General features: G+C 40.9%; 1 protein-coding gene across 11 annotated transcripts in view; it reads right to left on the reverse strand.

Annotated features, from left to right (window-relative positions):
- Positions 1 to 24,694, reverse strand: part of supt20 (SPT20 homolog, SAGA complex component) — a 119,597-nt gene that overhangs the window by 19,775 nt on the left and 75,128 nt on the right. For 10 of the 11 annotated variants that reach the window (XM_070892358.1, XM_070892359.1, XM_070892367.1 and 7 more), the window contains 3 exons: positions 18,120 to 18,432; positions 10,706 to 10,860; positions 3,632 to 3,690 (listed from right to left, as the gene is read on the reverse strand). The exons of the other annotated variant lie outside the window; for it this stretch is intronic. In XM_070892358.1, coding sequence (XP_070748459.1) covers positions 3,632 to 3,690; positions 10,706 to 10,860; positions 18,120 to 18,432 — 527 coding nt within the window. The remainder of the gene's footprint in view (positions 1 to 3,631; positions 3,691 to 10,705; positions 10,861 to 18,119; positions 18,433 to 24,694) is intronic. 11 annotated transcript variants of the gene reach the window in all.

Raw genomic sequence — 24,694 nt, forward strand, 5'->3', positions numbered from 1 at the left:
AACAGCACTAGCGAACACTTCCTAGGACATTGGCTCTGGTCCTGCCCAGGTGCAGACTGTCCGGTTTGTACTGGTCCCACCTCCCCCAGAACCAGTTCCAATGTCCCAGGAATTCGAATCCCTCTCTTCTGCACCACTGCTCAAGCCACATATTCATCTGAGCTATCCTGTGATTCCTATTCTGACTAGCACGTGGCACTGGTAGCAATCCTGAGATTACTACTTTTGAGGTCCTACTTTTAAATTTAACTCTTGGCTCCCTAAATTCGTCTCGTAGGACCTCATCCCGTTTTTTTACCTATATCGTTGGTACCTATATGTACCACGACAACTGGCTGTTCACCCTCCATTTTTAGAATGTCCTGCACCCGCTCCGAGACATCCTTGACCCTTGCACCAGGGAGGCAACATACCATCCTGGAGTCTCGGTTGCGGCCGCAGAAACGTCTATTTATTCCCCTTACAATTGAATCCCCTATCACTATAGCTCTCCCACTCTTTTTCCTGCCCTCCTGTGCAGCAGAGCCACCCACGGTGCCATGGACTTGGCTGCTTCTGCTTTCCCCTGATGAGTCATCCCCCTCAACAGTACCCAAAGCGGTGTACCTGTTTTTCAGGGGGATGACCGCAGGGGACCACTGCACTACCTTCCTTGCACTGCTCTTCCTATTGGTCTTCCATTCCCTATCTGGCTGTGTACCCTTTTCCTGCAGCAAGACCAACTTGCTAAACGTGCTATTCACGTCATTCTCAACATCGTGGATGCTCTAGAGTGAATCCACTCGCAGCTCCAGTGCCGCAAAGCGGTCCGTCAGGATCTACAGGCGGATACACTTCCCGCACACATAGTCGTCAGGGACACCGGAAGCGTCCCTGACTTCCCACATAGTACGGGAGGAGCATAACACGTGTCCGAGCACTCCTGCCATGACTTAACTCTTAGATTAACTTAATATAAATTAATATACAGCCTTTCTAATAATAGTTTAGTGCATATAAGTAGTTAAATTAATAGCCTAAACACCCAAATCAAAAATAATACAATTATACAACAGTAATTCAACTATGAATAAAATAAAAACGATCCACTGTTTCAAATTTTACCCATTCTTAGTCCATAATATTTAATTTTCATGTATTTGTGTGAGTAAGCATCAGTACTTAATGCATTTTGTTAGTTATCTTTCCTTTCGTACTTTTCGGCTGACTTGCATTGTTTTGGTCTGCATATTTCTCAGATTTTCATGATTTAAAATGAATAATTATCATTTTGTTTTCTAACATCTTTTGGGATGTTCAAATTTAGGAATCTCAAATCAGTTTGAAAGCAGCATTTGTAACTTCATTATCGGAAATATAGGTTTGTAAGTGAACCTGAATTATCACAGCCATCTTCTGGACCATTTAATGGTTCTGAATTATTGTACAATACATCGGATAGGAGGGACAACAAAATCTTTGTAATTTGTTGCATTAAACACGAAGGAGAGACTCAACTAATCTCACTTGAGCCATTAACTTACTGTCCTATTTTAGGAATCTCAGGAATGATGTTTGAATGGATTAGCTAAATTTGAACTTGTTTTGACAGCTAAGTTCTGGTAAATACAGATTACTATTGTTGTCAGGTGATGTTTTGAATTTAGGATTTGAAGACATCAGAACAGCAAATTTAAAACCGGTAAACAAGGTAGTTATTTTATAGCTTCAAAGAAAAATCAATAATTATTTGAAACAATCCATATTGCAAAATTTTACTAATGGCACCCAAACCTTTTAAAAACCCTTTTAAATTGTGCTATTATTGCAATGTCCAAACTATAACCTATGGGCTATTTGGCCTGCAAATACCAAATTACTTTGCCACTTGCAGTCCGGTTCCACTGCTTTTTCTGTTTCTACTTCCAGACATACTGTTCATACTGCTGGGTTTCCGTCTTGTGTTCAATGGATGTAGCAGTTTGGAGATGTCTATCCTTTCTGTTCTTTCATTGATTAATGATTCCAACAAATCTCAATATATTTTCAATAGAACTGAATGAAATAAAAAGTTGATGCAAAAACATTTTCTGCCACTAGAGATAGCTATTTCATTTGGTAAAAACTCCACTGTGCATGTTAATATGTAGCATTTTCAAAGTGCACTACATAGAAAGCTTCCAGTAGCAAATTCAGTGTACATCTTTAAGTTCAGAGTTCCTAATTAGTAGCAGCAACAATTAGATTCACCTTAGAGCTGAGTGTCATGCTGATCTTAATTCAGACATAAGCTACTGCAAACTGAGGGGTTTATACAGCAGATTTGACGGGGAGAGGGATTATGCCCAAGAGAGAACTGTTTACAATTGTCCTACAATTGCGGTCAGAGGCTACCCGTGAGCGGATGCCTCCGACCACAAAAATATTTACGTATGTACCTTGTGGTCCAGAAGGAATGAAGACTTCTGCTCCGAGATCTCGATGTGCAGCCCAGCACAGAGGCCCATGTATCCCAGGAACGTATGCGCATCCTGGGATCACGTGGGCCGGATCAACCAATGAAAATGGCGTGTCGCCATTCACAGTAATGGTAAGTTCCGTTTGTACGGATTTGCCATTATGTACTATCAATGGGGATACTCCCCAAAACACAAACAAACATTTTAAATAAATAAAAAAAACACTTCACATATTCAAAATTAATTGAAATTAAATTTAATCAAATGTTTTAGACAAAAATGCATTTATTTTATTTTTAAAATTTTTTTTTAATAGGGGTAGAAATAAACGTACCTTAATGGACAGGATTTTTAATATAAAAATTATTGATAACATTTTATTTTTCTATCTTTTAAAACTCTTACGTGGGTACAAGTAGGCCTTACGCCTGCTTTTACCAGGCATAAGAGTGTTAAGGACATGCACTGGGCAGGAATTGGGCAAATAGCCCAACTCTCCGCCCACAAAGGTCCTTCTCCTGGGGATGCATGCGATCTGTGAAAATAAATTCTGACAGTTCACAAGTTCTGGCTTTAGGCGCATGCGCAGTGCACGCCTAAACCCGGAAGTTTGCGGGCGCCTGTGGGCCCATGTGCACATCGTACGCACCCAGAAAGGCCGCGATTTCAGGCTTTTGTGTCAGGAAGGGGATGTAGATGTACCAACTTTTGTCAAATCTACACGATACAAATTGTAGGTTAACAAAAATGGTTTTATCTACATTACATGATCAGAGGCATGTTACACATTTTACATATGTGCAACATGTGCATACATTTAAAAAAAATAGTTTAATCTTTATTGGAGTCAGGAATAATGGGTAGGAAGGGAAGTAGTGGCTGTATTTAGGGTTTGAATCCTGTTCTCGGTTTGTACTGGCAAATGTCTAAATCAAGACAGTTGAGAGATTTACAGATTCTCATTCATATTGGTGCTATTAGGAACTCTGAATTTCAAGTTGTAGGTTAATATTGAGCAGAATTAAAGCTCTACTTGCCATTATAAACATACTAAGTTCCACATTCCAAAAATGCTAGAGTTACAAGCATGAAACATCTCAGATAACTGTGGCACGAGAACCAGAACACTGAAGCTGACTTTAAATAACTAGGAATTAAAATAATACAGGTTACACTGTAATAAGGAACCCTACCTGAAGCAAATTCAGAGGTCGGAAACCAGGAGCATTTTTTAAACCAACAAATGAACCACCTGCAAAGAAAACAGTGACAAATTAGGTACTGTGGATGATGTTAAATCGTTTGATTTAAAAGCAGTACATGTTCAGATACAAAGCTTTCCTAACAATGCATTTATATGTAGGTTTCTCTAAAAGTATTTACTTTTTCATATTTCCAAATAGATTAATATGACTTGCATCCAGTAAATAATACAGTTACAGATGCAAAACATTCTTTAATAAAAGGACATCCAGTCATTGACCTGGAATCTGAAATCCACAAGTTACTTGGATTTATGTATTTAGAGCAGCGGCCACATAGGCACAGGCCAAATTAACAGCGATACTTACATCCGTGCTCTAGACTCTGAACTTCATGACCAATACCATGAGCAATTCACTACTTTTAAATACATTTTAGTATTTAGAAACATAGTGCAGGAGTAGGCCATTCCCGCCCTTTGAGCCTGCACCACCATTCAATATGATCATGGCCGATCATTTTTGCAACTTTAGTACCCCATTCCTGCTTTCGCTCCATACCCCTTGATCCCTTTAGCCGTGAGGGCCACATCCAACTCCCTTTTGAATATATCTAACGAACTGGCCTCAACAACTTTCTGTGGTAGAGAATTCCACAGGTTCACAATTCTCTTGAAGAAGTTTCTTCTCACATCGGTCCTAAATGGCTTATCCTTATCCTTAGATTGTGACCTCTGGTTCTGGACTTCCTCAACATCAGGAACATTCTTCCTGCATCTAACCTGTCCAGTCCCAACAGAATTTTATATGTTTCTATGAGATCTCCTATCGCTCTTCTAAATTCCAGTGAATATAAGCCTAGTCGATCCAGTCTTTCTGCATGTCAGTCCTGCCATCCCGGGAATCAGTCTGGTGAATCTTCACTGCACTCCCTCAATAGCAAGAATGTCCTTCCTCAGATTAGGAAACCAAAACTATACACAATATTCAAAGTGTGGCCTCACCAAAGCGCTGTACAATTGCAGTAAGACCTCCTTGCTCCTATACTCAAATCCCTTAGCTATGAAGGCCAACATGCCATTTGCCTTCTTCATCACCTGCTGTACCTGCATGCTAACTTTCATTGACTGTTGTACCATGACACCTAGGTCTCGTTGCACCTCCCCTTTTTCTAATCTGTCGCCATTCAGATATTCTGCCTTCCTGTTCTTGCCACCAAAGTGGATAACCTCACATTTATCCACATTATACTGCATCTGCCATGCATTTGCCCACTCACCTAACCTGTCCAAGTCACTCTGCAGTCTGTTAGCATCCTCCTCACAGCTCACACTGCCACCCAGCTTAGTGTCATCTGCAAACTTGGAGATATTACATTAAATTCCTTCGTCTAAATCATTAATGTATATTGTAAATAGCATTAAATAAAGTTGTAGCTAAGAATTCACAAAAGTGTCGTGACACAAACTAAATGGGTCCCACTTCTGGTGCTAAGGTATACCGGTGAGGCAGATGTAATGTCGCTGTACTTACACTATGCCTGACCAGTGTTCCTCATGCTGACAAGTGTCGAAGTACTATATTTCCCCAACAGTAAAATTTCATCTACAAGAGCTCCAAATAAATAGCTGCTTTGAAAAAAAACATTTGAAATCATCCAATCCAGATTCAGATTTTAGACAGTTACATTTTATTAATTTTGTCAGTTTAGACATGTTGTGCAATGGGACACTAGAAATTTGAATCATCATCCAATCTGGATTCAGATTTTGGGCACAATATTAAACTTCACATTTTATTACCAGGTGTCGGTGGGGATGTTACATTTTTTCAAGGAGGCTTTGAGGGTGTCCTTGAAGCATTTCCTCTGCCCATCTGAGCTCCCAGTAGAGTGCTGGTTTTGGGAGTCTCGTGTTAGCCATGTGGGCAATGCAGAGCTGATCCGAGTGTGGTCAGTGCTTCAATGCTGGGGATACTGGCCTGAGCGAGGACACTGATGTTGGTGCGCCTATTCTGCCAATGGATTTGCTGGATCTTGCGGAGGCAGCATTGGTGGTACTTCTCCAGTGTTTTGAGGTGCCTGCTGTATATAGTCCATGTCTCTGAGTCATATAGGAGGGCGGATATCACCACTGCTCTGTAGACCATGAGCTTGGTGCCGGGTTTGAGGTCCTGGTCTTCAAACACTCTCTTCCTCAGGCGACCGAAGGCTGCACTGGCACACTGAAGGCAGTGTTGGACCTCATCATCAATGTCTGCCCTTGTTGACAGTAGGCTCCCGAGGTATAGAAAATGGTCCACGCTGTCCAAGACCTTGTTGTGGATTGTGCCCCTTGTTGGGGGGGCAGTGCTGTGTGGCGGGGGCATGTTGGTAGAGGACCTTTGTCTTACAGATGTTTAGTGTAAGGCCCATGTTCTCGTATGCCTCGGTGAAGGTGTTGACGATGGTTTGGAGTTCGGCCTCCGAGTGTGCACAGACGCTGGCATCGTCTGCGTACTGTAGTTTGATGATAGAGGATGGGACGACCTTGGATCTGGCCTGGAGACGGCGGGGGTTGAACAGATTCCCATTTGTTCTTTAATTTAGCTCCACTCCAGCGGGGAGTGCTGAGGGTGAGATGGAATATTGCAGCAAGAAAGATCGAGAAGAGCGTTGGTGCAATGACACAGCCTTGCTTGACCCCGGTCCGAACGTGGAATAGGTCTGTAGTGGATCCGTTGGTCAGAATCACGGCTTGCATGTCATCGTGGAGCAGGCGGAGAATGGTGACAAACATTTGAGGGCAGCCGAATCTGAGGAGGACGCTCCATAATCCCTCACGGATGACAGTGTCGAAGGCTTTTGTGAGGTCGAGAAAGGCCATATACAGGGGTTGGTGCTGTTCCCTGCATTTCTCTTGTATCTGCCATGCGGTGAAGATCATGTCCATTGCGCCCCTTAGTGGGCGGAATCCGCATTGCGACTCTGGGAGAAGTTCTTCAGCCACAGGAAGGTGGTGATTCAGGAGGATTCTTGCAATGACTTTCCCGGTGGTCGACAGTAGGCAGATTCCTCTGAAGTTACCGCAGTCGGACTGGTCACCTTTCTTGAAGATGGTCACAATTACAGCGTCTGATATCTCCTGGCATGATCTGCTCCTTCCAGATAAGAGAGATGATGTCAGGGATCTGCGCCAGTAGTGCTTCTCCTCCATGTTTTAGTTCTTCGGCAGGGATTCCATCTGCTCCTGATGACTTGTTGTTCTTCAGTTGTCGGACAGCCTTTTCAACCTCGTGACGGGTTGGGGTTGTGCTGAGATGGTGGCGGCTGGCATGCTGTGGGATGGAATCGAGGACACTCACGTCAAAGACAGAATCTCGGTTGAGGAGATCCTCAAAGTGCTCCTTCCAGTGGACACTGATTGCCTCTCTGTCCTTGATGAGCACCTCTCTGTTCTTGGCCAGTAGTGGGGTAGGGCCTTGGGTGCTTGGGCCATAGGTCGTCTTGATTGCGCTGAAGAATCCTCGCATGTCATGGTTGTCGGCTAGCTGCTGGATTTCTTGAGCTTTCTCCACCCACCATCTGTTCTTTAGGTCGCGGGTTTTCTGTTGGACCTCGGCCTTCAGACGGCTGTAGAGTTGCTTTCTTGCCCCAGAATTGTGTTGTTGCTTCCAGTCCAAGAATGCTTTGCGTTTGTGGCATATTAGCTCCTGGAACTCCTGATCGTTCTTGTCGAACCAGTCTTGGTGTTTCCTGGTCAAGTGACCGAGCATCTCTTCAGGTGCTGATTATGGAAGCCTTGAGAGTTGACCAGGCATTGTGGACACTCTGCGACTCTGGGAATCGTCAGGTTGGTAGCGAGGCACTGGCTGAATAGGGCTTTCTTAGCAGAATCTTTGAGTGCACCGGCGTTGGTTTTCCTGGTTTGTATTAACTCAATGGAAAATTGGCAAAGGAGTAGGCCATTCAGCCCTATTTCATTAGATCATTATTTCATTAGAAAGGTGTGAAGTGATACATTTTGGTGGAAAGAATTAGGTAAGGGCACATAAAGAAATGGTACAATTCTAAAGGGGGTGCATGAACAGATAGATCTGGGGGTATGTGTGCACAAATGGTTGAAGGTGGCAGGGTAGGTTGAGAAAGCAGTTAAAAAGGCTTACGGAATTCTGGGCTTCATAAATAGGAGGTATAGAGTACAAAAGTGTGGAAATTATGATGTGAAGGCCTTAGAGGAGGTGCAGAAAAGTTTTACGAGAATGATTCCAAGAATGAGGAACTTCAGTTACGTTGCTAGATGGGAGAAGCTGGGGTTGTTCTCCTTAGAGCAGAGGAGATTTGATAGAGGTGCTCAACATCATGAGGGATAGAGAGAAACTGTTCCCATTGGCAAAAAGGTCACGAACCAGAGGACACAGATTTAAGGTGATTGGCAAAAGAACCAAAGGCGACGTAAGAAAAGTTTTTTAATGCAGCGAGTGCTTAGGATCTGGAATGCATGACCTGAAAGGGCGGTGGAGGCAGACTCAATCTTATCTTTCAAAAAGGAGTTGGAGAAGTATCTGGAGGAAAACAAATTTCAGGTCTAAGGGAAAGGAGAAAGGGCAGGGGAGTGGGACTAGTTGAGATTTGGCATAGGCTCGACGGGCCGAATGGCTTTCTTCCGTGTGTAACCATTCTATGGGCTGGATTTTCCCTAACCTCTTTTTCTGGCGCCTTCACCCGAGGTGCGCCGCTTTTGTCCGCCTCCAAGCGCACCGAAAAAAGACTTCCGTATTCTGGCCGCTCCCCAGCCTCTCCTAGGTCGTAGTGTAGCATGGCCCAGTGGATTGGGGGCAGAGCCAGGTCCCGGCGCTGAAAACAGTGCCGGGACCTCTGCACATGCGCGCTAAAGTCTCCGCCTATGTGCAGTAGCTCCTGGCAGACCGTTTCTGTAAACCCGCTGCAGGCTGCGTGGGAGGGGCCCGAAGCACGCCGTCCCGAGCCCTGGCCAAATGGGCTCCCTCATTGGCGGCCCGCTGCGTTCCCTAAGGTATTTTTTTATTTGTTATTTACTGATTGATTGATTGCTTATTACTTTGGTCTTGGTGCTTTAGGTGCAGGGTTCCTTCTATTTTTTATTTGTTAATTAATTGCTTATTACTTTTTGTGCTTTGTTTGGTGCTTGGTGGTGCTTTAAATGTAGTTACTTGGGCCAATTTCTTAACTCTAGGTAAGGTTTTTCTGTGCAGACAGAAGTGGCAACATATGCTGGCCTAAGTTAGTTTGGAGTAACTATTTGCTGGCCAAGCACCCAAAACAGGGGCAAGTGGCTGGGAACGCCCCCTTTTGAAAAAAAAACTGAATTAAAAAACTTAACTAACTCACTCACACTGGCACAAATTAAATGGCCAGAATTGCAACTAAAAAGATAGTCCAAAAAAATCAAGTTGCTCCAAAAAAAAAAAGGAGCAACTCCTGGGAAATTTAGGCCCTATGATTCTACTCTAATACAAAAGCAAAATACTGCAGTTGCTGGAATCTGAAATAAAAACAGAGAATGCTGGAAATCTCAGCAGGTTAGGCAGCATCTGTGGAGAGAAAAATAGAGTTAATGTTTCAGGATCGACCTGAAACATTAATTCTGTTTTTCTCTCCAAAGTTGCTGCCTGACCTGCTGAGATTTCCAGCATTTTCTGATTTTATAACTATGATTCTACTCACTGTTTCCTGTCACTTAGCCAACTTTCTCTATATCTATCCTATTGAATCGCTTTATTATTTTAAACACCTCACCTATTAAATCTTCTATACTCAAGGGAATACAAGCCTAATCTATGAGACCTGTCTTTATAATTTACCTCTTTTAGCTCTGGTTCGGTATTGCTTCTTTGTAAAGGAGTCCTGAAAGCTAGCATGTCTGCTAAGACCAGTTGTTCATGACTAATGTGCAAGAAGAAACCATTTTACACAACAATAGATTACCGAGGTAGTAAGGTCTTCATTATTCTTTAAATGGAGTGTAGTCTAGCTTGATAGCTTCCACTAACACTAAATGTTGAGCACACATATGAAGATGTCATTATGACATAGCAGATAGATGGGAGTTCATGTGGGCCCCAACTCCCATGTTATATAAAGCCCCAAGACTTGCGCCACTAAGCGATTTGAGAAACTGAAACAAACCAATTAACGCTGACCTTTCTTCCGACCTCCCCCACAAAGTCATACACATTTAAGGAGACCAGCATCGCAGACGTTTCAGCTGTCACTGCTCGTCACATTGTGTTGCGGTTCAATCTCAACAGTAATGTTTATGTGAAGATTGTTCCATATTGATATCAATTAGAACCTGAGTAAGAGATGTCCTAAAAGCAGAGGTGGAAAGGGTGGAATGATGCTTAACCAACTAGCAGGGCTTCTTCCTTGTGAGATGGGAGCAACAGAGGATGTACTCATCCATCAATTGTCTATCTGCTGCTTAGTAACCAGTTTGCCTTGACTCTTTGCACCATAGGAAATAAATAATTGTCGAGACTGTCTAATTTGCTGTATGAGAGAAATAACAGCTTGGGCTTCTGAGCATTTACCTAATAAAAATATTCTGGCTCTGAATTATGTGGCAATGGATAATACAAGGAAACAACCTTAAGTTAAAGCTGTTGAGTGAATCCTACTTACTTGTTTTTGCCTGCTTCATTTGTTTTCTATTCGGTTGCCTCAGGAGCATAGGATTGGATGCTATTGTTACAAAGAAGAACATAGCTTGTTTCTTTTCTATGTTTGACCTGAAAAGGATATTCTGGAATACTATATTTAAAAAAAAATAGATTTTCCACAAAGCGCCAACCAATATTGATACCATAGTCTCCTGGGAAACATGAGAAGGAAACATGGACAGGCTGGATTAAATAACAATGTTCAATAATATCCTGTCTGTCTGTCTGTCTAATCTAACTCACCCCTGTAGAAAGGCTAGAGACTTTGACAAGGGATTCTCCTAAAGCACAGATATACTGAAATCAAAGAAGACCAAAGCAAGATGATAGTAATTGTTTAAAATATTTCAGGAACCTCATCAACCATTTGTCTTATTTAGTACTAACCTGCTTGGGCTGCAGACTGCATGGCAGCTGGCAGGGAGCTTGACACCAGTCCTGCTGGCGGTATAATGCTGCTTAGATTTAGGCCGGTAGGGGTTATGGCACCCGCATTACTCCCCAGCATGGGATTTGAACCACTCATTAATGTCTGTGCTCCACTGGAAGGGAAAAAACAAATACATTATCCATATGCTTCTGATTTATTTCAGCTATTAGGCCATTTCTTACAGCAACAGCTGTAACTAAAAGGTTTAAAGTAAATACGCTACAATTACTGTAAAGCTGAAGAATCATTCAATTACAAACCTAATATGGTTATAGAAAATAAATCCCAGCAGGCACAAAATTACTAAAAATAAGTCAGGAAAAAGCTTGTGTAACAGCTGACCGAACAGTCGAAGTGTCATCACAATGTAGGGTAGTAGTTGCAAAGGCAAGCAAAAATATTAAGGTGAGCAATTAGAGCCACAAAATGCCACTCCAAGAAAGAAAAAACATTCAGTAAAATATGAATGAGACCACACATGGAGTACTGTGTCTATATGTAATCATTATACTTAGGAACAGGCTCAAGGGGCCGTATGGCCTACTCCTGCTCCTATTTCTTACCTTCTTATGAAATGATACAAAGGAAGTATAAGGAAGGGAAATAAGAATGACCCAGAATTTCAGATAGGTCGATGAAATCTAGATTTATTTTCTGTCTAAAAATATTGGGTTAGTAATTTTTATCAACACGACAACCTCAAAATTCTCAGAATAGATTCCAAGCCTCAACTGACATTTAATGGTATTGCCAAATTATGTTCTAAAATGACCAAAGTGTCATCACCATGTATGACACATTATTTAATACGAGTAATAAAAATATTTTTAAAAGTATGCAGGAATCAATTAAATGTTGCATATAGCATTGACTTTAAATGATAGGAAAAATTAAATATTTAATATACATCCTATCCACAGTAATTAAAAAGAGCAGCTAATCATTTTTTAAACCACTGAGACTCACTATTTCGATCTCTAGCTGCGCCTGCAGTCATTGTGATAGTGGAGGTAAGTGGGACCTGGTGCATCTTATCCCTTTTTTTGGAAGTCAGGACCTTTGACTGGCCTGGATGTCAATCTGGAGGCACAATACTGCATAAAGTTCATACTAGCTGTGGGTAATGTTGATATTAGCTTTTCCCAGGCCAGGTGCTTTTAGATAGACATCCAGGTCTATTCAAAGCACAAAGAGTCATGTATGTGAAATTAGCTGCACTCTACATCACTGAAGCAGCTCTGGGTCAGAATGGAGGTTAGAATGGTAAGTCTCTGAGAGGAATCTCAAACCAGTGTACTAAGATTAAATAAAGGAGACTACAAAGGTATGTGGGCAGAGTTAGCTAAAGTGGACTGCGAAAGTAGATTAAAGTGTAGGACGGTTGATGAACAGTGGTGTACATTTAAGGAGATATTTCACAACTCTCAAGAAAAATATATTCCAGTGAGGAGGAAAGGGTGTAAAAGAAAAGATAGCCATCCGTAGCTAACTAAAGAAATAAAGGACGGTATCCAATTAAAAACAAGGGCATACAAAGTGGCCAAAACTAGTGGGAGGACAGAAGATTGGGAAGCTTTTAAAAGCCAGCAAAGAATGACTTAAAAAAATGATTAAGAAAGGGAAGATAGACTATGAAAGTAAACTAGCACAAAATATAAAAACAGACAGCAAGAGTTTCTATAGGTATATAAAAAGGAAAAGAGTGGTTAAAGTAAATGTTGGTCCCTTCGAGGATGAGACCGGAGAATTAGTAATGAGGAACATGGAGATGGCAGAAACTCTGAACAAATATTTTCTATCAGTCTTTATGGTAGAGGACACAAATAATATTCCAACAGTGGATAGTCAAGGGGCTATAGGGGGGGGAGGAACTTAACACAATCACAATCACTAAGGAAGTGGTACTCAGTAAGATAATGGGACTAAAGGCAGATAAATCCCCTGGACCTGATGGCTTGCATCCTAAGGTCTTAAGAGAAGTAGCGGCAGGGATAGTGGGTGCATTGATTGTAATTTACCAAAATTCCCTGGATTCTGGGGAGGTCCCAGCAGGTTTGAAAACTGCAAATGTAACACCACTATTTAAAAAAGGAGGCAGACAAAAAGCAGGAAACTATAGACCAGTTAGCCTAACATCTGCGGTTGGGAAAATGTTGGGAGTCCGTTATTAAAGAAGCAGTAGCAGGACATTTGGAAAAACATAATTCAGTCAGGCAGAGTCAGAATGGAGTTATGAAAGGGAAGTCATGTTTGACAAATTTGCTGGAATTCTTTGAGGATATAACGAACAGGGTGGATAAAGGGGAACAAGTGGATGTAGTGTATTTGGACTTCCAGAAGACATTTGACAAGGTGCCACAGAAAAGGTTACTGCACAAGATAAAAGTTCACGGGGTTGGGAGTTATATATTAGCATGGATAGAGGATTGGCTAACTAACAGAGAACAGAGAGTCGGGATAAATGGTTCATTCTAGGGTTGGCAGTCAGTAACTGTGGGGTGCCGCAGGGATCTGTGCTGGGAACCCAACTATTTACAATCTATATTAATTATTTGGAAGAAGGGACCGAGTGTAACGTAGCCAAGTTGGCTGATGATACAAAGATGGAAGGAAAAGCAATATGTGAGGAGGACACAAAAAATATGCAAAAGGACATAGACAGGCTAAGTGAGTGGGCAAAAATTTGGCAGATGGAGTATAATGTTGGAAAGTAAGAGGTTATGCACTTTGGCAGAAAAAAATCAAACAGCAAGTTATTATTTAAATGGAGAAAAATTGCAAAGTGCTGCAGTATAGTGGGACCTCGGGGCACTTGTGCATGAAACACAAAAGGTTAGTATACAGGTACAGCAAGTGATCAGGAAGGCCAATGGAATCTTGGCCTTTATTGCAAAGGGGATGGAGTATAAAAACAAGGAAGTCTTGCTACAGTTACACAGGGTATTGGTGAGGCCACACCTGGAATACTTTGTACAGTTTTGGTTTCAAAGAAAGGATATACTTGCTTTGGAGGCAGTTCAGATAAGGTTCACTAGGTTGATTCCGGAGATGAGGGGGTTGACTTCTGAGGAAAGGTTGAGTAGGTTGGGCCTCTACTCATTGGAATTCAGAAGAATGAGAGTTGATCATATCGAAACATGTGAGATTATGAGGGGGCTTGACAAGGTGGATGTTTCCACTGATAGGGGAGGTTAGAACTAGGGGGCATAATCTTAGAATAAGGGGCCGCCCATTTAAAACTGAGATGAGGAGGAATTTCTTCTCTCAGAGGGTTGTAAATCTGTGGAATTCGCTGCGTCAGAGAGCTATGGAAGCTGGGACATTGAATATATTTAAGACTGAAATAGACAGTTTCTTAACCGATAAAGGGAATAAGGGGTTATGGGGAACGGGCAGAGAAGTGGACCAGAGTTCATGATCGGATCAGCGATGATCATATTAAATGGCGGAGCAGGCTCGAGGGGCCGCAGGGCCTACTTCTGCTCCTATTTCTTATGTATAATTATTTACGAACATGATACAAGGAATAGTACTTAAAAAAAGCCTTTCTTCCTCAATCAGCATCCTTTTCACATTTCAGGACTCTAATGCAATAGATGCTTACATCAAATTATCTGTTAATTTGAATTGGAAATTGTGAAATGGTGTAAGAAAAACAACTTGGCTGTTTTATTATAATTGCTTGACATGAACGACTGGATAGTACAATTTTTTCAAGCAAAGGATTGCTGAATTAATAGGAGCAGATTGTATTACAGTACTCAGAAGGAAGAGTGCACTTGGTTTAGATTAAACACCTGAAGTAAAACTGAACTGTCAAACGCAGGTCATCGTTGAAAGTTAAATCCAATCAATGTTCAGTAATAGTATGATCCAGGCTGCAGCTCGACAGATGCTCTCTAAAGCAACATTCTTGAACTTAGCCCAGGAAATAATCATTTGGTTTTGGGGACAAATTCCAAAAGGCCAAGGCACAGTGATTGAATGATCAATGTCAGATGGTAGGTTAGAGAGAGAGTGGGTAGGAAGTAATAAGCTAGAGAAGATTGCTCAGATAGGGTTGAATGAAGCCATGGAGTGATTTGAAAACTAGTACAAGAAATTGAACACTAAAACAAAAAGAGAAATACTGCAGATGCTGGAAATCAGAAATAAAAACAGAAAATGCTAAAAAACACTCAGCAGGTCAGGAAGCACCTGATGAGTTCTGATAAAAGGTCATCAATCTGAAACATCAACTCTGCTTCTCTCTCCACATATGCTGCCTGAACTGCTGAGTGTTTGAACATTTTCTGTTTTACTTACAAGGAATAGAGCTCAATTTTCCCCAGCTTTTTTTTGGGCGTACTTGAAGAGTTACACCCGTTTTTGGGGGGGGTTAGGGCCCAAGTACACCAAAAAAAATGTTCCAAGTTTCCCCGTTGGATTTCTTCATTTTGGCACAGCCTAACCTGTCCTTTAGTTTTAGGGGTGGAGCCTTGATCTGCGCTAAAACGATCAGGTTGCCACGGTAACCAAGGACACAATGCAAGCTGAGGCTGGAAAGTGAAAAAGACAGCCAGCTCGCAACACATTAAAATATATTGCAGCAATGTACCTCCAATTATTAAAGTCCTTCCCCCCTCCCAATGTCAGTGCCGGTCCCTGCCCCTATCCCAGGCCGAAGGGCCTCCTGGTCTGCTTCCCTTGCTCGCCCCGAGCCCCTTGCCGGTCCAGCTACAACTCCCCCTCCCCCCAGCCCCAAGTGCCTTGCCAGTCCCGCCCCTTGTCCAGGCCAAATGGCCTCCCGGTCAGCTCCCCTGCCCCTATCCCTGGCTGAATGGCCTCCTCCCTCCCGGTCCCTGCATCTAACTATACCCGAAAGGCTCCCCACCACCCACCTCCCCCCTCCTCTCTCTTAGCTCTCCTGCTGCTGCTGTCTGGACATCTGCTGCACTTACCTCTGCTGATTTCTTTAACTCTCCAGAAGGCTTTTCCGCAGAGGTCACATACGCTGGCCTAAGCAGAACTGGAGTAACTCTCAGCTGTCCAAACTTGCCTAAATGGCCAGAATTGGCACGGGTGGCAGGTTACGCTGCCTTTGACTGAAAAAAAAACTTACCTGAAAAAAATTGTAACTAACTGGGTTACGCTGGTGCAAATTGATTGGGGAAACTTTTTTTTTAACCACTTGTCAAAAAAATCAGCTTGCTCCAAAACAACGGCGCAAATCCCTGGGGAAAATTAAGCCCATTGAATTCGATTCACATGGGAACAGTGGAGTTCAATAAGGATGGAATAACTGTTGTGCAGAAGAGAACATGGCCAAAAATCTATAGATCAACTCGTGTGGAATAGAATGACAAGAAATTAATCCTCAAGGTGATGGTGTGAATTGAGGTTTCAGCAGCAGTGAGGCAGAAGTAGGAGTGTAACAAGGAAATATTCAAGAACTGAAAGAATATGATAACAATGGAAAGGATGTGAGGTAAAAAGTTCAGCCAGCATTGAACTGGATACTGTGGTTGTGCATCACCGAACTTGGACAAAGAGAACAGCCATAGAAATTGACAAACATATTTGAACAGATTTGACAATCCACTGCCAGAGGCTCGTAGGTACTGACAGAAAGTGGAAAACGATAGCCTGTTATTGCCAATGTTGAAGGATATTGATTCAAAGACCCAATATTGTACAGCCAGTTAGAAAATATTGCAAGAGTCTTGGAGTCATTGCTGATAGTGAACAGGTAATATACAGGTAAGCTGATCCAGTTCTTGTAAATAATGTAATCAAGGGCAGCATGTAAATAATGAAGAAGGCAACAACAATGGAGACCTGGGACACAAAAAGTGATCATGTGGACATGGGAGGAGAAACCATTTGAAAAATAGTTGTGGCTGAATTAAAGAGGTATAAGTGGCACTACAAGAGAATGGTGTCGTGGAGCTGAATCACAGAGGAGAGGTAATTGGGGAGAATGGAGTGATCAGTGTCAAATATAACAAATAGATCAAGGAGGACAGAAATGGTGAGACAGGGAGCCTCAGTCACATGTCATTGGGGCCTTGGACCATGACAGTCTGATGCTGTGCACAGGACAGAAACTAGACTTTAGAGATTTTGTTCGAGAGTATGAGGCCAAGTTGGGTAGTTAGGAGCTACAGTGGGAACTCCTCATGAGAGCAAGTGGTAGGTTTCATGGAGAAGAAAAGTTTGATGGTTACTTGGGAGAGGGGCGGGGGAAGAAAAATGTGGCGCAGGCTGTCAAATGAGAGGGGTGAGGTCAATAGAGATGTGTTAGGAGGATTAGTGGGAGCAGTCAGAGGCAGGGGAGGGCCAGAGAAGAGAGGTAGCCACAGAGTGCCTCTATGTTTGACACAAAGTCCATGAGCTCCTCACAGTTAATATCAGAGTTGAGCAATGAGTATGGTGGAGGACGATCAGAGGATGTAGTTTGTAGCAAAAGGTTTGGGTCTATTCTAGTTCTTCAATAAGACTCTCGAGTAAGGGAGGAATTGCTTTCAGAAGAGGAGATGTGACTGGAGATAATTAACTCAGCTTTGCTAGTGGACCAGTGTTGAATGCAGCATACACTTTTAGTGTTCAGCCCATTGACTTGAGCCAAGAAAGCAGGAGTTGTAATGGGATGGGTGGGAGAGAAATCTATACTCTCACGCACTGCTATCCCAGCTCTGCAGAAAGTGACCCGTTTGATAGGCTCTGAGCTCTGGACGTAATTGTATTTCTTGGTTTACCCCTGTTGCAGGTTTTTTCTTGGGAGGATGGCCTTGTGGAGTCTATGAAGAAGGGCTAAGACAGACTGAAACACAATGAAGTAGAACAAAGACATCCAATAGTGGGTGTCGATCACTATTAAAAGTTGGGTTACACTTTGGGACTAATTGACTGAGTGCACACTGGCATTGAGGTTTCCCGCATCCCCTTAGCAAATTAAATCTTTCATTACATCTTTGAAGTTACCGAATCTCTTCAACAAGTAAAACAAAGTGAGATAAACAAAGTGAGATAAACAGGCTTGAGGAAAGCTAACAAACTCATCATGTAGGAGCACAGTAAATGCTACAATGACGAGACAATAGAGTAGCACAGGAGAGAGAGTGTGATATGGCAGCCATCTGTCATTATGGCATCAAAAGCTCCTTAAAAGCACCAATAGTGAAGTTATTTCACTGCCAACCTGGGCTTGTACCTGTGGTATGTGAAGGATGCTGAATATAGAAGCATGGTGCTCAGCTAGCATCCAATATCAGTCAACAACAATAAAAATCCATAGTATTGAATAAAAGTAGATACACTTCAATCTTATAAGATTAATACATCAAATTAAAATGTTTAGGATAGGTTTAAAAGATTTGTAAATATTCTTACCAAACAGAGCCCACTACATTGATGAAGTTGAGACCCGCTGGATTTGTCATCACCTGGGTGGATGAACTTCCTGTTGTAATGGAAGTTACCATAGTGGAAAGAGGAATGGTCATTACTGGCAGAGCTTGACTGAGAGCCATCTGCTGTTGGGCAAAAGGGGTTAAAAGGGTCTGTGGATTGAGGCCTGACTCTTGGACAGAAGGGGTAGCTGTGGGAGGAGCTGTAGACGTTGGGATTTGGACATCAGGGGGGTGTGGAGTTGATGAAGGGGTGTTGGTTGGTGTGGGGGTAGATGGCTTGGGTGTCCCAGATCCTGCTCATTAAGAAAACAAAAAGTGCCAGGTTATTACTTTAAGACCGATGGAAAGGCTTTCTGTAAAACTGTCCAAAAAAAATAACATTTAATGTTAATGCCGAAGAAAAAAAGTAGTTTTATTCAAGCAAGCAGAAATAGTGACTTGCAATTGCATACATTGATGCCAAGTACATTCCAAGACCATCTGTAAAATGTAAATCAAGTCAATTTCCATCCATTTTTTTGAGTAATACAGTAGTTTCACACAATGTAGCTGCAGTATACAACTAGGAAAACTAGGCTTTGAAGAAATCTTACATTGCCTGAGTAGTTAACGGGGGAAAAAATATCACCAGATCTAAATCAGTGACTGCAACTTTTAAGCTCTGCCTATACAAATTGAAATTGTTAAATATTTGATAGAGTGCATGTGGTTTTGTATAATTATATGGTTAATATCATATACGAGCCATGGAATAATGAACTGTTGGGGTGAATTAGACTTTCATACAGTTCCAAGTGTGATAACCTTGTAGTTAATACAAGGACAGAGTGGAGGTCAGGGATTGACTGTTGTGATTCAAGGGCAGGGGCAAACTACTGGACAGTTTCAGCTTATCCCACAAAGCGCATCAATAATTCTTGGGTCAGGACTAACAGTTAATGCAGGCTGCCATGCCAAATGGAACTATTCAGAGATTCCTCTTCAACCTCTACCAACAGTCACGGCATCAGCTGCTGCAACAACAGCAGCACCAATAAGGTGTCAGTAATTTTCAACATTTTAGCTTGGTAATAAACACTTATGGAATGGTGGTGAGAATGTTGAACTCGCTACCACAGGGAGTGGTTGAAGCGAATAGTATAGATGCATTTAAGGGGAGGCTAGACAAGCATACGAGGGAGAAAGGAATAGAGGATTTACGCTGATAGATTTAAATGAGGACAGACGAGTAGAGCATAAACACCGGCAGAGACTGGTTGGACTGAATGGCCGATTTTTGTGCTGTATATCCTATGTAATTCTAATCCTATATGTGATGGCGGTCATGCATGCAAAAGAAATAAATTGTCCTATGAGCACTACTGATAACTTTTTGGAGATTGTAAAATAAATGAATTAATATACGTTTATAGATTATTAAACTTTGAGAACAATTTGTACCATGGATAAGGATATATCTTTAATAATACTTGCGCCTGTATCAAGCATCTTAAAGCTCTTCGGACAATGTTACTTTTGAAATGCAAAGACTGTATGCAGTCAAATTTTATCTTGGACCATAGTGTAACATGCAAAGCTTGCATTCTTTAAAATGTTCGTTCTTACAGCAAAGAGAGCCCACAAATATGCTTGTTTAAAGAGATCAGAACAGAAATTTGCACCATTAAAAAATTATGTCATGTGAATGTTACGTACAATGGAACACATTCTATCTTAATTTTAGTGCCCCTTTTATCAAATAAGGAGTTCAGTGGGCAGTTTAAAGGTGTATCTTCACATTCCACACAGTGGAGAAGAAAAGGGTTTGCTGGTGATTGTGGCAAGGAAACAGTGATCTGTTCTATGTAGTCAGAAAATAACAGATGTTTTTGCATCGGGTAATGGAGTAGTTAAAAAAAAAATCTTGTAAACCCAAAAGTTGTAATCCATGTGACTGTGCTCGGAGACCCTAGTCAGAAGGAGCAGATGGGGCATTACTTTGCATTACAGCTATTAGGTTCTTTCCTCCTTGAAGACGCTGCTTAAAACCTACCTCTTTGACCAAGCTTTTGGTCATCTGTCTAATTTCTCCTTATGTGGCTTGGTGTTAAATTTTGTTTTCTAACACTCCTGTGTACCGCCTTGGGACGTTTTATTATGTTATGCTATACAAATACAGCTCGTTAGCTCAGAAGCATCGATTTAGCTCTTTTATGTGCATAGACAATTGTTTTGAAGTGCTGTGTTTAGGAATTTTAGAAGGAAGGTTTTAGATAGAAGGGAATTGGTACATGCAATATATGCAAGATTAATGTAATTTTCTTTCTCTGTGAATTGTTAGAGTTTATAAGCTTTGTTATCTAACCGCGTCTTGTACTTTGATTTGGATTCACTTGTTTCCATTCCTGCAATTGTACTAACGTTTGATTGGAAAAAAAGAGAAACAGATTGCAAAGTTTCCTCTACATTGGGGAACCTAAATGCAGATTGGATGATCACTTTGTGCAACACCTCCATTTTGTCTTTAAATGCAACCTCAAACTGCCTGTGGCTTGTGACTTTAACTCCTCCACCCATTCTTACTCTGACCCATCATTGGCCTTGTACTTTGTTCCAATGAAGCTCAAGGCAAGCTTCTTTTTCCTAGGTACTCTGTAACCTTCTGGTCTGAACATTGATTTCAGTAACTTCATACTTGAGTTATATCCTCATTTTCAAACCCATTTCAAATAATTCTTGCCCTGAGGTTCTCCATCTTTGCCACTTTCTTGCATTTCCCCAGGCCAACTACTTCGTCAGCTATTTACACACCTGTTGTTTCTTTAATGCTTCTGTCCATTACTTAACTAAAATGATCTGTTACATCATTGCACTCATGATTACTCTCTGGGTTTGTGTCCTTTTGTAATATAGACATTTCTACCCCACCCCCACCATTTTTTTGATTGGATTAATATTCCTGTCTGCTTATATTTCAGACTGAAAAAATGTCTGCTCATAAAATGTTAACTTATCTATTCTCTCTACAGATGCTGACTGACCTGTGCATTTTTAGCATTTTCTGTTTTTGCTTCTTACTTGTAATAAAGTTAATCAGGCCAATATGATGAACACACTATTCAAGAAAAATTAAAAAGTCAATTATAATAACAATGTATTCTCGGAGACTATTTTATAGTGTTTGCATCACCAGACCAACTTGTTATTGGCTTGCCCAAATTTGTAGATTAACTTTATCAAGTCATGTTTTTAGTGCCCACCATAAAGATTCACAAAAACTATAAAGACCTTTGAGAAATCATCCATCATCATAGGCAGCCCCTCGGAATCGAGGAAGACTTGCTTCCACTCTTAGAATGAGTCCTTAGGTGGCTGAACAGTCCAATACGAGAGCCACAGTCCCTGCCACATCTTTGAGACAAAGACCTTCACAAAACACAAATTCCAAAGACCTCAAATTTAATAATTTTACACTGAAATAAGTGGCTCCAATAGATATTTTAGGAGTCAAAAAAATGTGGTCAGAAGTCCCGAGAATCACAGGTTACGGTTACCTCAGGTGTCAGTGCTGTTCATGGACAGCATGCTAACCCAAACAGGAAAACAACAAAGATGATGATTGGTTACCCCTTTAAGGCATTGAGGCAAAATCACCTGACATTACTAATGCACTTTACAAGGACCTCTCCGGGCAGTGATCGTCAGTTTATTTGGATCACGAGTGCTACAAACATGGGGTTTGAAAATAATTCAACGATTTCTCAAACTTCAATACGGAGAGGAAAAAAGTGGTTTAAAACTATTTACACAAATCAAATACAGGATTTAAAAAAAGAAAAGTACACAGCTAACAGGAGCAGGTAAAGCAACTCACAGAAAAGGAAAAATGCTCTCTCCACAGCAGATTCAGAGGGAGGATGTCATAAGAGTAGGTTCCATGGCTATACTTTCATTTAAAGCATGATGTACTATTATCTCAAGCAGTAAATAATTATTTTCTTAATAATTTACACTACACATTAACACAGATAACTAGGTGGCAACCTTAGCATAGATAGATAGACCAGCCTACCCTGCAAAATTGAGGTGCTTGGAGAAGTTGTGCAGGATTCTCTTTGTGCTCCATAGATATCCTGCAGGGTCACTTAGCAAATTTTGGAAAGTGGCTGTTTTTCTTGAAAGGTTCTCTTTTGACTACTAGCAGTAGAAAGGGCAATGCATTTTACAAACCAGTGGTCAGATTCTATTTGGACATAGGAAATCTAATATTCTAGTGCCAATCCTACTCAACACAGGAAACAATCTCATCTCTCAAAGGTTCTTATTTTGTCCACATAACAGGAAAATTTGATAGCCATATCGCAAAGAAGCACAGATGAGGAAGGTCATCTGGTCAATCTAGCCCATCCTTCAATATACATCTATGGTCCCACCATCACAGGATCCAACACATGCTCATTCTTGTTTGGGGAAAAATTATGGATCGTCCTTTAGCTTTAAATTTAATCAGTGTTTCTTCTGCCTAAATAAGCCCTTTACATTAAACAATAAGTTTGCAACCAAATGTTCAATTTCGTGGGCATCACTATTATTCTAAGGGTATTGTGTTTGCACAAGGTCATTTAGCTGCACAGCACAATAAATCTGTCAAGCCTACAGTTGTAGCTGAGCAATTTGAGGTATAACTGCTACAGATGGCATGGCAACTTTGTAAAAAGACTACAGCATATTCATGTTGCACTGTACCTGTTCCATTTGGTGCTTAAGCTTAACTAGCAAACTATCAAAGACCCTCATACCCTTGTTTGTACCCATCTATAGTCATCTGAGAACTCAAGTGGAAGACAAGAATGAGTTACAGTTAATATAACAAAGCGGGGTATATATACTGCATCCAATTTTATTCTGTTTATATCACATTTTAGGTAATTAAAATAGTACAAGTCAGACATAAATTCTACTAATTATTGGGAAGTAAAATGAGGTACAGGTTGTAGAGTATATAAGTTATAATGTCACCTCCAAGAAATGAAAAATATTTAATGAAGATGGCATTAACATATATGCTATAAATGTGTTCTTTGTGATTGGGTATTAGAGTTGTAGTAAAAGGATGTACTGGTAGAATGTTAGATCTCTTTAAATTCCCAGGCTTAGCCTTAACTTCCCCAGAGAACTCCTTGATTTAGTGATCGTTCGGGTTGTCAGTGCACTTATATTTTTAAATTAGAGCGTAAAAATTCAAAGCAGCCAATTTTCAGAGATGTTTATCCTAGTTATCTTGAACTGCACGGTTATGCCACCTAATATACATTTAAGAAAGCCTATGTTGTTTTGTCTGGAATTCTCTTAAATGAGTGGACAATCTCTGTGATTTTCCTGGTTTGGATGCCTTGCTAACCATGACCTGTGAAGTAGAACATGTGAAAAGAATAAAGATTTCAATGTATGTAATTCATCAAATCTTCTCTAACTTACTTAAAATATACTGAAGTCTTCACAATCTATTTGAAGGCAGCACCAATATGTGCTCATAAGTAAATGTAGTGTTTAATCTTAAAATTGATATGATCCTCTACCATCTACCAAAAGCCCTTTTTATGGACGTTTATCTGCCTCATCAATGTCCGGGACCTACTTTATGGTTGGGCCCGGGTATGGACCCACAGACTGAGCAGGATTAAACATAGCTTAAACTGAAAGACACCAAGGAATGGATTTCCATCGATGGATTTTCAAGGTCCTGGCAGTGCAAGGTTTACCTCTCAGACCATCTTGCAGGGAAAATAATACTCCTTTAAAATAATAAGTCCTTTAAAATAATAACATTTATAAATATTTTAAAAATTTCAACCACTGGACACTTCTGGCAATGCTGCTTCCAATTTTAACATGTAATATTCCCTTCTTACTAATTCTACAAAGCTGCTGGAATTGCTTTGCTCTATAGAAGGTAAGAAGATTTGAATAGTTATCTATATGTACCATGGCCCTAATAGATTCAAGTATAAGGGACAGGAATAAATTCTATCAGGGGCCAAATATAGTTGTTTTTAGCTCAGCTACAGAAGTAAAACTCAGCTTCTCTCAGGGCAGGCAGACATTGCATTTCAGCAAATTAACATGCAATTACATCAATGTATAAATTAAAGCCCTATAAACAGGGTCTATGACAATTCAATAACTTACTTTGTGCCTGTAATGTGAATTATAAAAAGAACTACCAAGGGACAATTTCTTTTGAGAAGTGTCACCTGTATTTTCACAAAGGTGGGCTCAAGTATTTGTTATTTCTCAGTTTTAAGTTGTTTCTTCAGTTAACTATATTGGTATATTATAAAATAGTTTGATGGAGTTATTATAATTGTGTGAAAGTACAATGACTGACAAGAGTCACTGAAGCACAAATATAGTACGGACTGAAAATCATTGCTATAAAATATTTACCGTACATTGAAATATATCAATGCATTTATATAGTATTTTTCATGTCTAAACACTTCAAAGCACTGTACACAGTGAACAACCTTTTTGAAGTGCAGTGATTGTTATGTGGACAAATGTGCCAATAACATT

The sequence above is a fragment of the Pristiophorus japonicus genome, chromosome 10 (assembly GCF_044704955.1).
Source record: "Pristiophorus japonicus isolate sPriJap1 chromosome 10, sPriJap1.hap1, whole genome shotgun sequence".
Lineage (NCBI taxonomy): Eukaryota > Metazoa > Chordata > Chondrichthyes > Pristiophoridae > Pristiophorus > Pristiophorus japonicus.